Genomic DNA, 14,758 nt, shown 5'->3' on the forward strand with positions numbered 1-14,758 from the left:
GCATTATTTGGGATAAAGAGAAAAGCCGCTACCACCCTGACATAGCTTTATTCAGTTCATCCAGGTTGTACACTCATTACTCTACCTCTCCTACTATCTTCACCACTTTTCATTCTGATTTATTCATTTGCAAGGTGCTGAAATAGGAGTATTTTGTCACTAGGTATTACCCAACACAGTGAGGCACAGTTTTTGCTCAAGGTCCTTCAGTATTACTGCAGTGCAAATGAATAATAAAGGTTGCATTCAAAAGTCGTTTAACAGATGTAGCAGTGACAGACACAGCCTTACATAACTAATGGGTTTGTTTGGTACACTGTACATCTTCTACTCCAGTATCACTGCAATGAACCCATTAGATCCACGCTGATACAACCTGCTGCAACAAAATTCAGCTCCAGTGTGACACAGCATCTAAAATATCCTGCATATCAGCTTTTTGGTGGCAGACAGAATGTGCCTCTGTTGAGACAGTATGTACTAAATAGTCTCTTGCTCCTTGGAAGCATTTTTTTCAGGTTCTCCCCACACATTTTACTATAGGAGAAAGAAACTCTTAAGTAAACAGTAATTGTGGGTGCAAGTGCTGGGGAGTCACATATTTCACTCTTTCCTATACCTGCCTTTCATATATCCTGTAGAGATAATAAATGAAACAGAAAAAACTCTGATATGTCAATATCATTCTTTACATTCTTTTACTCTTTTGTTACAAAACATTTCAGGTAAGAGGTGTGTGTTTTTTTCTTTCCAAGTCCAAAATCTTTAGTTACCATAATTTGAAGAAAAGGGAAAGAAAACAAAGTCTTGGAAAGCTGGAAGGAAAACATTGGAGTATTATAATTTCCTAGGGTCCGTGTTTCAATTCATTAACTGGAACTAGTTGTTTTAGGCTGTTTTTCCTATAGACCTGTCAGTCTCTGTTAAGCCATCTGACCACAACAGCAAATATTTACATGACCTTTTTGCATGTTGGCTGCTTTGCATACACTATAAAAGGCAAGATAGGGAAAATTCTTTAAGATGTCTGAATACATTAAAGTTACACTCAGCCTTAACTCGAAATGCACTTCCCAGGGAGTTCCTCTCCCATGAACTAAACTGAAGTTCTTGCTGACTTCATTAGGCTTAAATCATGCCCTAAGGAATCAGAGGGCAGTGCCACTACTAGCAAATCACAGGTTTCTCATATGAAGTCTATGGCCATTCACACATCTTCTGTCTGATTTTACATGCTTATTTTAATTTCTAGCTCATAAATAGTAAGTAACAATTAATTACGTCCAATATAATATATCAGTCTACATTTAGAATTTATATTTTTCTCTGTGTATCTTACAGCATCTTGCATACACACGAATAGAGAGTTATTTCCACTGCCAGCTGAAAAGCAATGATCTGTCTCTCTGCAAAGGTTTTGCTATGAGTGAAAATGACACTGTGGCACTGACTTTTAACAGTCTGAGAAACATCTGCAAGAAATGCTATAAAAGATTGAGGCATGATGATTATAGTCAGTAATGGCATTTCCATATAAGGTGGCAGCAAACTAATTAATCAGACATGAAAATCTGTGCCTGCCAAAACTTGGGTTTGGGGGCTAATAAATAATAATCAGAATACTCCATGATTGCTTAAGACCCTCCCCATGCCAATCCTTAAGCATTTGTATAATTTTACTCCTTTATGTAATCCCTCCAAATGCAAATAAAATGCAAATGTTGGCAGGCTCAGACATTTCTGAAGAGGCCTTTTCACACCACCTAATGTTAGGCACAGGTTTACCAGCAGGGAGCCCAGTCCTCATCCATCTGGAGCGGTCAGGCACCCTGGCTGGGGCACCCAAAAAAACATGATTGCAATCCTTGAGCCATAAAGCTTCATCCTCCCCAGTCACTACTCAAACCCAACTCTTTGTGCATTTATGGAAATCCCCCCTGTCCCATGTCCTTCCCTCACGCAGCCCTGCAGGAGCACCCAGAGCAGTGGCTGCAGAGGGAGGTGGAGACCATGCCGGCCCTTCCAGGCTCTGACCCATGGCATCGCCTGCCCCGGGCACTCCATCCCCACACAGCCTGCCAGTGCCTGCCCTTACCAGGATGCTGCCCATTGTTTGGACACATGTCCCACACGAGAGACCACAAGTGAAGATATTTGTCAGCCTTCATTTCCCCGAGGAGGTCCCGGAGCAGGGACAGCAGCGAGCTGCAGCGCGGGCACAGGCGGTGCTGCCGTAACCTCGCTGGATGCCTGTCAGGTTCTGCTTCCTCCAGGCAAATTGCAAGTGAAGTTTGCTGAAAGCTTTTGAGCACTTTCCAGGTTTCAGATGATTCTCACTGACAGTTTTGCTAGATAATTTTTTTTCCCACAGTTATCACACTGGAAAAGCTCCCAGCTTTCAAATACATATTTTAAAATACATTTAATTTTCTCTTGCACAGTGAATTCATTTATTTTAATGTCTTGCTTTGTCTCCAGGCTGCACAATGGTGAAGCAAGTGTTGATTTCTAGTTTTCTTAGCCAAGAAAGACCTTAATTTTAAAAGATGTGGCTGAAATTTTAAATGGGCCCACAATAGGAATACTGTTTTCTAGGTCAACTCCACGTGAGTATCATGTCCTGTTAGATTAGTCCTGACTGACAAACCCATGATAGTGAGGTAGCCAAAATGCATTTGTGTTATTCCTTCTCAGGCTCCATGTTAATTCAGACCACAATTTGAAAACAAACTGACTCATATATAACTAGTAAAATAGGAACCCACAGAATAATTAGAATTTCAAAAGAAAATATCAGTCTTTTTTAAAATGCATTGAGATATACAATGTAAAATAGAAGTTTCCAAATGTTGATTATTCTCCTCACTGAAATTATGTTTGCTTAGAATCAAAACATAATTTTTATTTAAATTATATTAAATTAAATTAATAGATATAGAAAGGGAGGTGATGATACACAGATTATTTAAAATCATATGACTAGAAGTATGTTCATGACACTTTTAAAACTGAAGTTATAAACAGTTTTCTGTTTTTTAAAAATAAACATTCCCCTTTTACAGTTGGAAATAAAAAGGACCACAGCATGCAAAGCATCTCAAAAGTAAAATTTCAGAACATTGCTGATGGTGTTGTTAGAACACAGTGGCAGAAGCGATCAAAAATAACATTATTATAAAAGAAATGCACATAATATTAACAACAACAACAATAATAATAATATAAAACTGAACTATTTTGGAATACTTTTTATCTTTTAAAACAAACTATTTGTTACTAATTGGTTCCTGGAACTACTTGAAAAAGACAGATTGTGGGGTGATGACAATATATTACCTCCTATTTGGCTAGTATGATGATTCCTTAAGCCACACACATATGTGTGACCCCTCCTAAAAACTATCAACTGAAATGCTTCATACTACATTGCCTCCCTGTTGTTTGTTTACTTTTCTCTTTCTCCTGCATTTTTAGCCTGTTCATGATGGGATAAGCTGGGACCTTGTCTCTGGCACACAAAAGACAGGGGACTTTGCAGGGTCTGAAATTCTGGCCATTAAATAAAGCAGTGTATCTTCATGTGGTTGTCCTCCATTAGGGCATGGACAACACATTTCAGTACATGCAAGAGATGGTAACAAAAGGACTTAAGAATGAACTTCTTAACAGTGAACTTATAGTCCTCCCATCTTAGCAAAGACACTATTGAACTGCAAAATTTCAGAGCAGCAATGATGGTCAAGTGTCCAGGATGGTTTCTGGATGAGCACCAAGTGGTTACAGCAGCACTTCTCAGCTGGAGAAGAAATGACTTGAGGAAAATGACAGTCCAAAGCAATCAGATATGGCCTGGGGGAAGCAGATAGCAATCTGATGTTTGCTGTCACTCCCAACACAAGGACTAAGGGGCATAACCTAGAGCTGATAAATAAATATAAAACAAAGCAACAGGAAAGCAGTGATCAGGCAGTAAACCAACAGGAACTTGCTGCCAAAGTCAAGATGCACTGTGGAGGATGTGAAAAATTTACATGGGAATCAAAGGTGGACTGAACAAATACCTGGAGAAGACATCCCTTGGTGGTTATTACACAGGTAGAAACCATAACCAGGAAATCCCTAAGCTGAAAATACCTTGAGGCTGAGAACACCTGGGAGAAGGATCACACATACACATATAGAGGACAGCCAGCACAGGCAAGTCGTGCCTGAGCAAGCCAGGGGCCTTCTGCAGTGGGCGTCCACAGCAGCGGACAAGGGAAGGGCTTGCCCTTTATATGGACTTCTGTAAAGCCTTTGACATGGTCCCCACAACATCCTTCTCTCTAAATTAGATGGATTGGATGAGTGGACTGTCAGACTGACAATTAAATGGTTGGATGGTTGCATCCAGAGGGGGGGATGGCTCAAAGTCAATGGCTCAGAGTCCCATTGGACATCAGTGACAAGTGGTGTCCCTTGGGGTCTGTACTGGGACTAGTGTTATTTAATATTTTTAAAAATTACATGGATGAAGGGATTAAGTTCACCCTCTGCAAATTTGCAGATGACATCCAGCTGTGTGGCACTGCTGACAGGCCAGAGGAGCAGGATGCCATCCAGAGGGACCCGGAGAAGCTCAAGAAGTGAGCATGTGGGAATCTGATGTGGCTTAACAAGACTAATGCAAGGTGTCCTGAGTCAGGGCAACCCCTGGTATCAGCACAGACTGGGGAATGGGCAGAGTGAGAGCAGCCCTGCCCAGAGGGGCTTGGGGATGCTGATGGGTGAGAGGCTGGACATGACCCAGCCATGGGCACTCACAGCCCAGAGAGCCAAACCTGCACTGGGCTGCATCAAAAGCAGCCTGGGCAGCTGGTAAAGGGAGGGGATTCTGTCCTTCTGCTCTCTTGAGACACTACCTGCAGCGCTGCCTCCAGCTCTGGGGTCCTCAGCCCACACAGTGGGGCTGGACTGTGAGTTCCAAAGGCTCAACCACTTTATATTACATAGAAGCAAATACAAATTTTACAGAAAATCCTGGGGTGAAGTAAGTCATACTGAGGATGCCCTAGCCAGCAGTGACTTATAGGCAGTATAGTATAATAAAAATAGTAGTGCATGGATAGTAAACATACATGTGCTCTTAAAAACATCTCAAAAGCAATAGTCTTATCCAGGTTGAAGTATCACAAATTTCTCCTCCAAAAGCCCAACATATTGGTGACCCAGCAGGCTGTGGGAGGACAGCCATTTGTGAGCTGACATGGACAAGGATCAGCTTCTTGTTTCCAGCCCCACTGCTCTTCACTTTTCAGCCCTGGGAGAGTAAGGGACCCCTTCCAGTGCTGTTTTCTTCACACTTGTTGTGTTTGTCAGATATCATAATACTCTAGACAGAAACTGTCTTAGATTATTGAGGGATGAGTAAACCACCGTGACAAGCTTACAAGCATGGTATGATTTACAGTCCAGCCTTCGATTTATGTCACTCTGTATATTGGGAGATGAGCCTACAGGAAAGCAGCATTTCAGTTTATTACCTATGAGCAAAACCTGCCTTCCTCAGCAATCCACAGATGAGTTATGTGCCTTCCCACAACGCTTTAACTGCCCTCTGGTGTCTTCCCTCAAAAGAACAGCCTTTACTCCTACTATCCATCAGCTGAGCTGAGTCTCTGAGACAAAATTCACCATCATAAAAGGAGCTCTGGTTCACAGCTGGGCTGAATTCAACCCTGAGATATGGGAAGAATGCAGGAAGCAGAGCTGTCCACCTGTGCTGACACATCTCTCGTGTCACTGGGCAGACGGAAGGGCACTACCCCAAAGTAAAGGGCATCTCCATCAGCATATCCATTGAAATCCTCGGTCTGGAAAGCTACCACCACACAAATACAAACCTTTCCAGTAAGATGGATTACTAAGGTAATAATATCTCTAGGTTTCTTTCAACTAAGTCTGGCTTTGAAGAGGTGACAAAGTGAAAAACTGGTGTCTGCCGTCTGAAAATAAGGGTACGATCTTGCATTAAGTTCATCGCCAAATACTGTTCAGGCTTGGCAGGAAGTGTTCGCAACAGTGGATTTTAACCATTACTCAGCATTTCATCTCTCTCTCCTTGCATTTCTACCATGCTCCCATCACACTTTCAGATCTTATGAAAATAATTTCACCATTCCCCTAAGTTACTCAGTATCCCATACCGAGTTAATTTCCAAAGAACAACCTGACATGAAAAATAATGTGCTATCAAAGTCTTTACTTTTTCAACCCCAAACTATTTAAAGACTTTTAAATCCACAAATGGAAAACACAGACTAAACACGGAATGGAGAAGGACCGGAGCAGGCTCTTACCCAGTGATCTTTCCTTTGTTTGGTTTGCTGACCGCACAACAGGAAGACTTGCCCGCGTGCGGCTGCCCCTTGAAAAGGGGGTTGGGGAATCACCTTCAGACATGACCTCTAAGGAATCAGCAGATGCTTCAGAGAGGTGTTCTGTGTGGTCACCCAAATTGGACTGTGGGCTCTGGGACGGCTTCGGGCTTCTTGTCTGCAAAACAGAGTATTTCCTTATTAGTCTACTGAAACCAGAGTGTGGGAGGAAAAAAAATCAAAGAGAAGAAGGAAGGAGTCCAATTCTTCAAATTCTGGTATGCTGGAGGTCACTTGTGTAGATTATTTAGGAAAAGTGTCCTTGGACATTCTGCTGCAGTTTTTATGGTTGTATATCCACATTGCAAATTTTGTTGCTTACAAGGCCATGAGGATAAGACATGTGCTGAGGAGACATACAGTAATGCCATTCTCCTTGTCCACACACTCACACACATTCTAATTTTATCAAATCTGCTAAGAAAAATCCTCTGAAAAGCAGTACTGTAATTGGGTAGTAAAGCTATCAATTTCAGTATCTTCTGCTGTGCCATCTATGCAAGATCCAGGTCATGCAGCATAGCCGAAATAGCTATCCAACATTTCTAGTTGAAATCATAAACAATTACAGGGTTTTTTTGTTGCACCAGCATACATCAGAACTGTCTTCATTAACTGACCAAATTAATTATGACTTTTACTGGGAAATCATACTAGTAATTGATAAACACAGCTGCTGGGAAAAACCCCAACTCTTCCAGCAGGGGAGAGATATGGTTTCATTTATGCACTTCTACCAAGTCTTCACGGTAGGATCTGCCTAGTAAAAACACATTCATTAGGAAATAAAATGTCCTGAACATGTTTTGCAAACTATAAATGATATTAAAGCCCTTTCCACAAAAAGGGGTTGCTTTAGGAAGCATAGTCAACACTGTGTAGTGAAACCCCCTCACAACCACATGTATTATTACTCTGCAAGAATAATTTCCTGGTCTCTCTCAATCAAACCATATCACAACAAACGGGAACATACAAAGCAGAAATTCAAAGCAAAGCAAGCTTACTAGGTTCCAAAGCCAGTATGTAAGTATGAACTTTACAGACATCTATAATCAGCACCAGGCACAAGATAGCATTAAAATTATATGTTTTTACCTCCCCTATCATTTAAGGTCAGATGCTATTATGTTAAAAATCTCCTGTATCAAAATCAACTTCAACTCTAGGTTTGAAGCTGCTGTCAAGATCCAAACAAGATTATGCTTCTTTCTGGAAAGCTAAGCTAACTAATCTTGCTGACATCTGTTTCTTTCAGTGGTTTTTCAAGTGAAATGAGCAAAAGTCATTTTAGCATCACACAATATTCCTTATGTGACTCTAAATGTATGAAGAGCTTCAACTTTTATTACATTTTCATTAGCTGGCTGTAGAGGGCTGTTCTTGCCAAGTTGTGCAGTTGCTCACAAATTACAATTATTAGATACACCTCACAAGAAAGTAAATCCTCCAGAACTATTCACTTTCTAAATGCTAATATTAAAATAGTAGGTACTATCCAATGCTCTGTAATGAAATTGTTCAAGAGCATTGAATATTATGCAGGACTTAAAGCTAACAACATTTGTTCTAAAGTATGCTTTGAAGTGCCTCTGACATGGTCAGCATTAGTCTGCAGGTTGTAAATACAAGGACTTGTGCCAGGAAAGTTACAGAGGTGACAAGTGACCTGCAAACACAGAAAAGAATCTGATAAGAGAGTACTTCTTCATTCACCTTTCCAAAATGGCTTGTGAACCATCACTGCTGAAGTATTTTGTTTACACAGGCACATTACGGAGGTACAAGCCAAGACATTACAGCTCTGTACCTCCTTGTAGTGATTAAAAACTTATCTGTATAAATCCATTCATAGGGAACTAGAAGGCATATAATTCTCCCTTTCTAGAAAACCATGACTAAAAGAAACAGGATTAAAAAAAAAAAAAAGGCAACAAAATCAATCTACAAAAGATCCTTAGTTTCAGAGTTTCTTGGGAAGGAGATTGCTTTTGTTTCTTAAAGAAAATATATACTGATAAAATGGAAAGATGGACCAAGCTTATTTTGCTTTGCTTTTGCTTATTTTTTTCTCTTCAATTTATAATAAAATAATCCCCAAAGGTCATTTGAGACATGCAGTTGCATGTGTATTGTTCATTGATAATATGAACAGATGTGTATTTGAGGAGTAAGGGGACACTTTATTACCAAAATCAACAGGCACAGATTTAGCTGAGCAGTTGCCCAGTGTGTCCTGTGAATGCACAGATGGAGCCAACCTCAGCACTGCTGTGTTTCTTTGGTTGTCCCTGGGGAAATGCTGTAGGACCTAAGACACAGCATCCCAGATCCCCACCTATGACATGATGTGATTACTGTAGCTAAATCTGTTGGGTGCAGCTGAGATAATTTTCTCCACAGCAACCCTCAAAGTGCTGTACTTTGTATTGGTGGCTGGAAGGTGTTGCATTAGTAGCATTATTTCTGCTACTGTTGAGCAGGGCATGCACAGCATAAAGGCTCTCTCCAACATTCCTTCACTCACCCAGAAGGCTGTGGGTGGGCAAGATCTTGGCAGAGGATATAGTCAGAAGGGCTGACACAAAATGACCAAAAGGAATATTTCATACCACTTGATGACTGTTCAGCAATAAAAGCTAAGAAAAAGGAGGAGGAGAGGGACCATTTGTTACCACATTTGTCCTATGGAGCAACTGCTACATGTACTGGAGTCTGAAACCTCAATTCCTGGGAAGAGCCTGGACATCATCTGCTCATGGGGAATACAGACTACTTAGTTTACTTTAGCTCCCACAAGTGGCCTTTGCTTTTTCTTTATTAAACTGCATTTATCTGAAGCCATGACATTTTTCCATCTTATTTTTGGTGGGTAGCTGGTGTTCAGCCAGGGTCAACCCACCACACTCAAAAAGATCTTTTTCACCAGCCCTCATTTCTCACCACCAATGCTGCAGCTTTCTGAAGCAATCCAGAGGCACATCATGGATTCTGCTCAGATACAAAGCCCAGTCTTCCTCTTTATCCATCATCTCAAATCCACAGGAGTTCTACTCTAGTAAGTGGAGTAACACCAACATAAAGCCAATGCAAGCTATAAATAAGATCCACATGAAGTGTATGAAAAGCTTCAAGTTATTTGTCATGCTAAACTTCTGTAAACATTACATTCCAGGATTCTGAATTTTAAACAGATTCTAAAAAAATTCTCAAGCTCAGCAACAACAGTGGGTATTCAAAAGAGATATGAGTGCAGATTTGATAGGAAAGAATTTTTGTTATTGGCAACAAGCACGAGGCTTGATGCTACTTAATAATCAAGTGGATTCCTAGGTATGACTTAGAAAAACCAACGCATGTGCTGGGGAAGGAGCCAGCAATGTTTATAGAGCTACAGCTGCAAGTATTTGTAAAGATTTTTGAAGAAAGCAGTGCAGAAACCTTCAGCATGGTCCAACCTTGTAATAATTATTCAGGACGATGATTCTAATATCAAATAAGAAAAATAAGACAAATGTCAAATAAATACTTAATAATAATGCTGTATATGTTTTTTCCACTGAATGTTCACTAATATTAAATTGCTTAAAATAATACTCCAGCAAGTGTCATTTTAAGGACTTTTCAGGAACGAGCACACAGCACAAGCTTTCACAAAATAAATGTTGACCCCAATAGTCAATGTTTCAGGACTCAACAGAGGACCCAACTAGAGTCATAGTCTAGACTGCTGCTAGGTGAGTTAGAATGGTGCTCCAAAAACCCTGAAATACCTAACAGAGAAGAAAACTCAAGATATACCCACTAAGGAACAGCATTATCCAAAATTAAAATGTGTAAATAGAGACTCCACAGAGGCAGACAAACTCAAGGAAATGCTGGCACATTCCAAGCCACCTCAGGGATAAATGCCAGAAAACAGAAGGAGGTTCAGAAGAGGCAGCAAGTCTCTCACCCCCTCCGCCAAGACCAGTTAGGTTACATTTCCTCAGCCAGTCATGGTCTTTCCCCCCAAGCTGTATGTTAGGAGGCACTCCCCTGAATGTTTCTTTGTGCAATAAGGTTCATCTTTCACCCAGCTGAGTAGAGCTGACCTTCCTTAAGGACTTCTCTGATAAAAGATACTCTCTGTGCTAGGTCTGGTTTACAAGATCATCAGAAAAGATAGGCCAAAACAGGGATGGACCATTCTGGTGTAAACTTACATTAAATTACAGTGTAAACTTACAATTAATTAGCGCTTCTTGATGACTCTTTCACTTAGGATACACTATTTTATTTACAAGGATATAGACCTTTGTAACCTTTTCAGGGTACATATTTAAGTATAGCACATGGAGCTAGCAATTACAGAAGATCTTTCAACCACTCTTGGAACTTGACAAAGAATTAAAACTGTAGTTGATCATGCCTCATGACAGATATCTGTCTGCCACAGCCTTGGCAAAATAATGCACTTTCAATACATCTGCTTTAGTCCTTTCACTGACTCAAAAAAATAAAGAAAAAAGTGCAAGGCTCTTTAAATGCAGTAAAATTGCAAATTAGGAATAAAGCCTGAAAGTACCTGAAAAATGAAAAGTGAGATACTGCAGAGATGCTAATGAAATGGGCAGTCATGGAGTAGCAGAAATTTTCATCAAGTTCTCTGCATACCTCTGCCTCTGGTCCTCTGCTCACATTTGTCCATACTAATCCTCTCATGCTTTTGTTCTAGCCAGTTTTATGTTTCTGTTATTCATAGTGTTCTTCTATGCTCATTTCCAGTTATTTTTAATACTAATCTATATAACAGAAACCTTTTTCCCGCTTTTCCTTTGTCCTGCAAATTTGCTTCACACATTTCCAAAGACAAAACAGAGCTCAGGAAAAAAAAAACCTGCACAACCTGAAGAAAGTTTGAATTTCACCTCTCAATCAACTCCCACTTTTTATTTCCTGTCTCCGGGAACTTCCTTAGCCCTTATCTTGACAGAAACTTATCTATTCAGGAGAATAATTTTACCTATCTTGGAAGTTGCTAGCACTCCTGGCAATGTACAAATGGTAAACAAAGGCACCAAAAAATAGAACAGAGGTAGTAAAATATATTTTTCCATTCATGTACTCTAACAAACATAGAATAGGCAACTTCCCTTCCCCCACATTTAAGAGTCTTCTTGACATTTCAATAGAGAGGAAAAATCAGTAGAAAAATGGAAGTCTACCCTTCTTGACCTTCAAGTAAACTGCTTGTCCTGTGACATGTGCCAAAGATGGATACAGGCTATGTGACAGACTGCACATAGGCATATAAACAGGCTGTGTTTCATGTATGATGAGTTTATTAACTCTGAAGTATTACCACAGCACCTGAATTCTTACTACTGCAACAATACTTCTTCATCACATTTGCGTCATATTATTGCTGTCTGAAGGATGGATCTGCTTTTTCCACAGATACAGAGTCTTTGGGTTTCCATTTAATACACCAACAGGGTTTTACTTGCCTGGATATGCTATTAGTGACACATTATTGTTGAAGAGAAAGCGAATACTACCCATATTATCTTGTTTTTAAGCATTTTCCATATCTTTCCACAGCACTTTCTCAGAAAAGTTAAAAGCTTATACATGGCTGTATAAACCAAAGTTCATATTACCTCTGAGCAACTGATGTATTTGGATACTCTGTCTCACTGGGAGTGGGGAGATGACTCAGCAGCTGAATGCAACATCAAACCATCTCTTGTAACAAACTCACTTCTGTGCTTTTGGTGCTTTTTCACCATTGGAAGATGTAAAAATCTGTGGCATCTTTCTTTGGGATGCCATCAGCTGGAAATGGTACCATGCCAGAAGCAGGCACATGCCAGCATCCGTGTTCTCCAGAGCTGAAGAGAGTGGGAGGGAGCTGCCCACTCGCCCACATACAGATCCAGTGGGTGCTAGTTATACTCCTCCCTGATGCCTGCTCATGGACTAACACAGGTGTCTAGCTTTCATTTCTCTATTTCAAACCCAAACTTGTCACTATTTCCTGCTGAATCAACAACAACAAGTTACAAAGCCAGTTCTTTCTCACAAGCATCTCAGTTTGGTGGCAATATGGATTTCCATGGTATGAATGGCCAGAATTGTTTCCTCTTTGATAAGGAGAAATGCCTGAGCCATGGCTGCCCACCACCCTAGCACTGAAGCAAGGTACCCCACTTGCCTGGAGCCTCCTTGGCTTGGAGGCATGTTCTGTGCTGGATGCTGCCCGAGCTGCCCCTTCTCTGCTGGCCTGCTCCTGCCCCAGCAGTGCCAAGGGCAGCCCGAGTTCGCCATGCTCACACGGGAGTGATGCCAGCAGGACATAAGGCACAGAGCCCGATGCCAGTAGGGCACGAGGCACAGAGCCCGATGCCAGGAGGGCACGAGGCACAGAGCCCGATGCCAGTAGGGCATAAGGCACAGAGCCCTCCCCTGGCCACCGGCCGTGCAGCCATTGAGCAAAGCAGTGAATTCCGTGTGCTGCAAATGCGAGGTACTGCCCCAGAGCAGATCTTGGCATGCTCTGAGAAAGGGAGGAAACAGACCCAGAAGAACTCCTCCAAGTAAGGTAAAAGAAAGCATTCCTCCTCCCTGCCGTGGTGCACGGGAAGGAGGGGAAGGTACCTCAGCCATCAGCACCGGTAATGCTCAGTCACAGCCACTCACCACCCATCCTGTGACAGGGCCTGGATGCTCCAACGAGTGGACATTTTACTCAATTCAGTGAATTTATTTGAAGGTAAAACTCCTCTCTGCTTATGACAGGATCTTTATCTACTACTCTGTATTCACTGATGCTGACCCCAGTTTCTTCCACCTAGAGGAAAAAAACCCATGTCTAATGATGGGACAGAGTTTATCTGCCACATTTTTAGGTTGTAATGACATTCAAATCATCCTAAAAATCTGCACGTTTTCCCACGAGCCTTGCTAGCTCCTGTTGGTGGCCAGCTGCATGCTCCCTGCTGTGGCAAGCTGCCAAAACTAATTTCTTTTAATCCTGAGTGCTGTGAATCACCGAGCAGGACATCCACAGGCGGCTCCCCCTTGGCAAGACCATGGCTTGCTCTTCAGCTGGTTGATCACCAGAGTTAGCAAAAAAAGTTTTTCACGAAACTATTACAAATTACTAACATAAAACAACATTTTCCAATTTTTTTTAAACTGTAAGCATCTAGATAAATTGAAACCTGTTTTTCAGGAAAGCTGTGTGTCTATAGTAAAGATATTCATTAGGAGCAATAAAAGCTGTAGGTGCTCAGCACTTATGCTGCCAGACCTCTTATTCAGATGTTTAATTGCAGGAACTTGCATTTGAAAATGCTGCCCTAAGGAACTCAACAGCCCGTCTAAGAGCAGCTTAATTGGTCCAGACAAGTCCAGACTGAAATATGCAGCATGCTGTGACATCTCTTTGGAACACATGTAATATCAGAAAACCCCAAGCCATCCACATTAAAGTGTAAAAATATTTTGCAGTATGTTTCTGTCCAAATCCAAGGTTTTCTTTTTCTACAAACACCTGAGATTTGAGGATAGAAAGTGAAGTAAAACAACAGAGAAAACTATTAGTCACTCACTAATAAAAAGCAAAAGTCATACTTAATGAAAAAACCTTTAAAAAAATCATTTATCTCTCTGCTTTATTCTAATCCTTTGTCATGTGAAGAATTTATTCACACATGAGAGTAAAATTAAAAAAGCCACGGGTCACCTTACTATTTTTCCTTGCCAAGGCTTCTATGAGTCCATCAATTTTCCTCAGACCAAAATTTTGTCTTTCACAGTCTCTGTCATATTATTGCATCACAGCTTCAGCTTATAATTACTTTGTTTAAATAAGTTATCCATAAATTCCAGCCTGGACATCAGCATTTGTCTTAATTAAGACCTTATGGCAGTTTCAGTTGGAAGCTATTTTTCTTTTCCCTCCTGAAAAACTCTACTGTGAAGTATTCACAACCCAGCACGACCCTTTGTTCCATCCAGGAGATGGCTGCGTTTCATCAGCAGTGGGTGAGGTAACTCCTACCTACACAATCCCCAAAATCGCCATGAGAACTGTGAAGATTAAAAGGGATGATTTAAACAAAAACTGTCATTATGCTGATTAAAGGGGAAAGATCTTTACATGCTTAAAACCACATGCAAAAACTAAGGGGGGGGGAAGAATATATACCAGATGCCTAAATGTACCTAGGGGATAGTGAGTTCTGATTCAAGATTATTTACCCATCCCGGTTCCTCCCACACACATCCCTGAGGAAAACAGGAGGAGGGTCTGTTTCTGTGCTGTCTGTTTCCCAAAGCAAAGGCTCACAGTGACT

The 14,758-nt window shown here is 41.0% G+C and overlaps 1 protein-coding gene across 1 annotated transcript in view; it reads right to left on the reverse strand.

Moving 5' to 3' along the window:
- KIAA1217 (KIAA1217 ortholog) overlaps nucleotides 1–14,758 on the reverse strand; it is a 176,256-nt gene that overhangs the window by 87,401 nt on the left and 74,097 nt on the right. Inside the window, 1 exon segment of the mRNA XM_030943482.1 lies at nucleotides 6,339–6,534. Within this exon segment, the coding sequence (XP_030799342.1) occupies nucleotides 6,339–6,534 (196 nt within the window).

The sequence above is a fragment of the Camarhynchus parvulus genome, chromosome 2, assembly GCF_901933205.1.
Source record: "Camarhynchus parvulus chromosome 2, STF_HiC, whole genome shotgun sequence".
Lineage (NCBI taxonomy): Eukaryota > Metazoa > Chordata > Aves > Passeriformes > Thraupidae > Camarhynchus > Camarhynchus parvulus.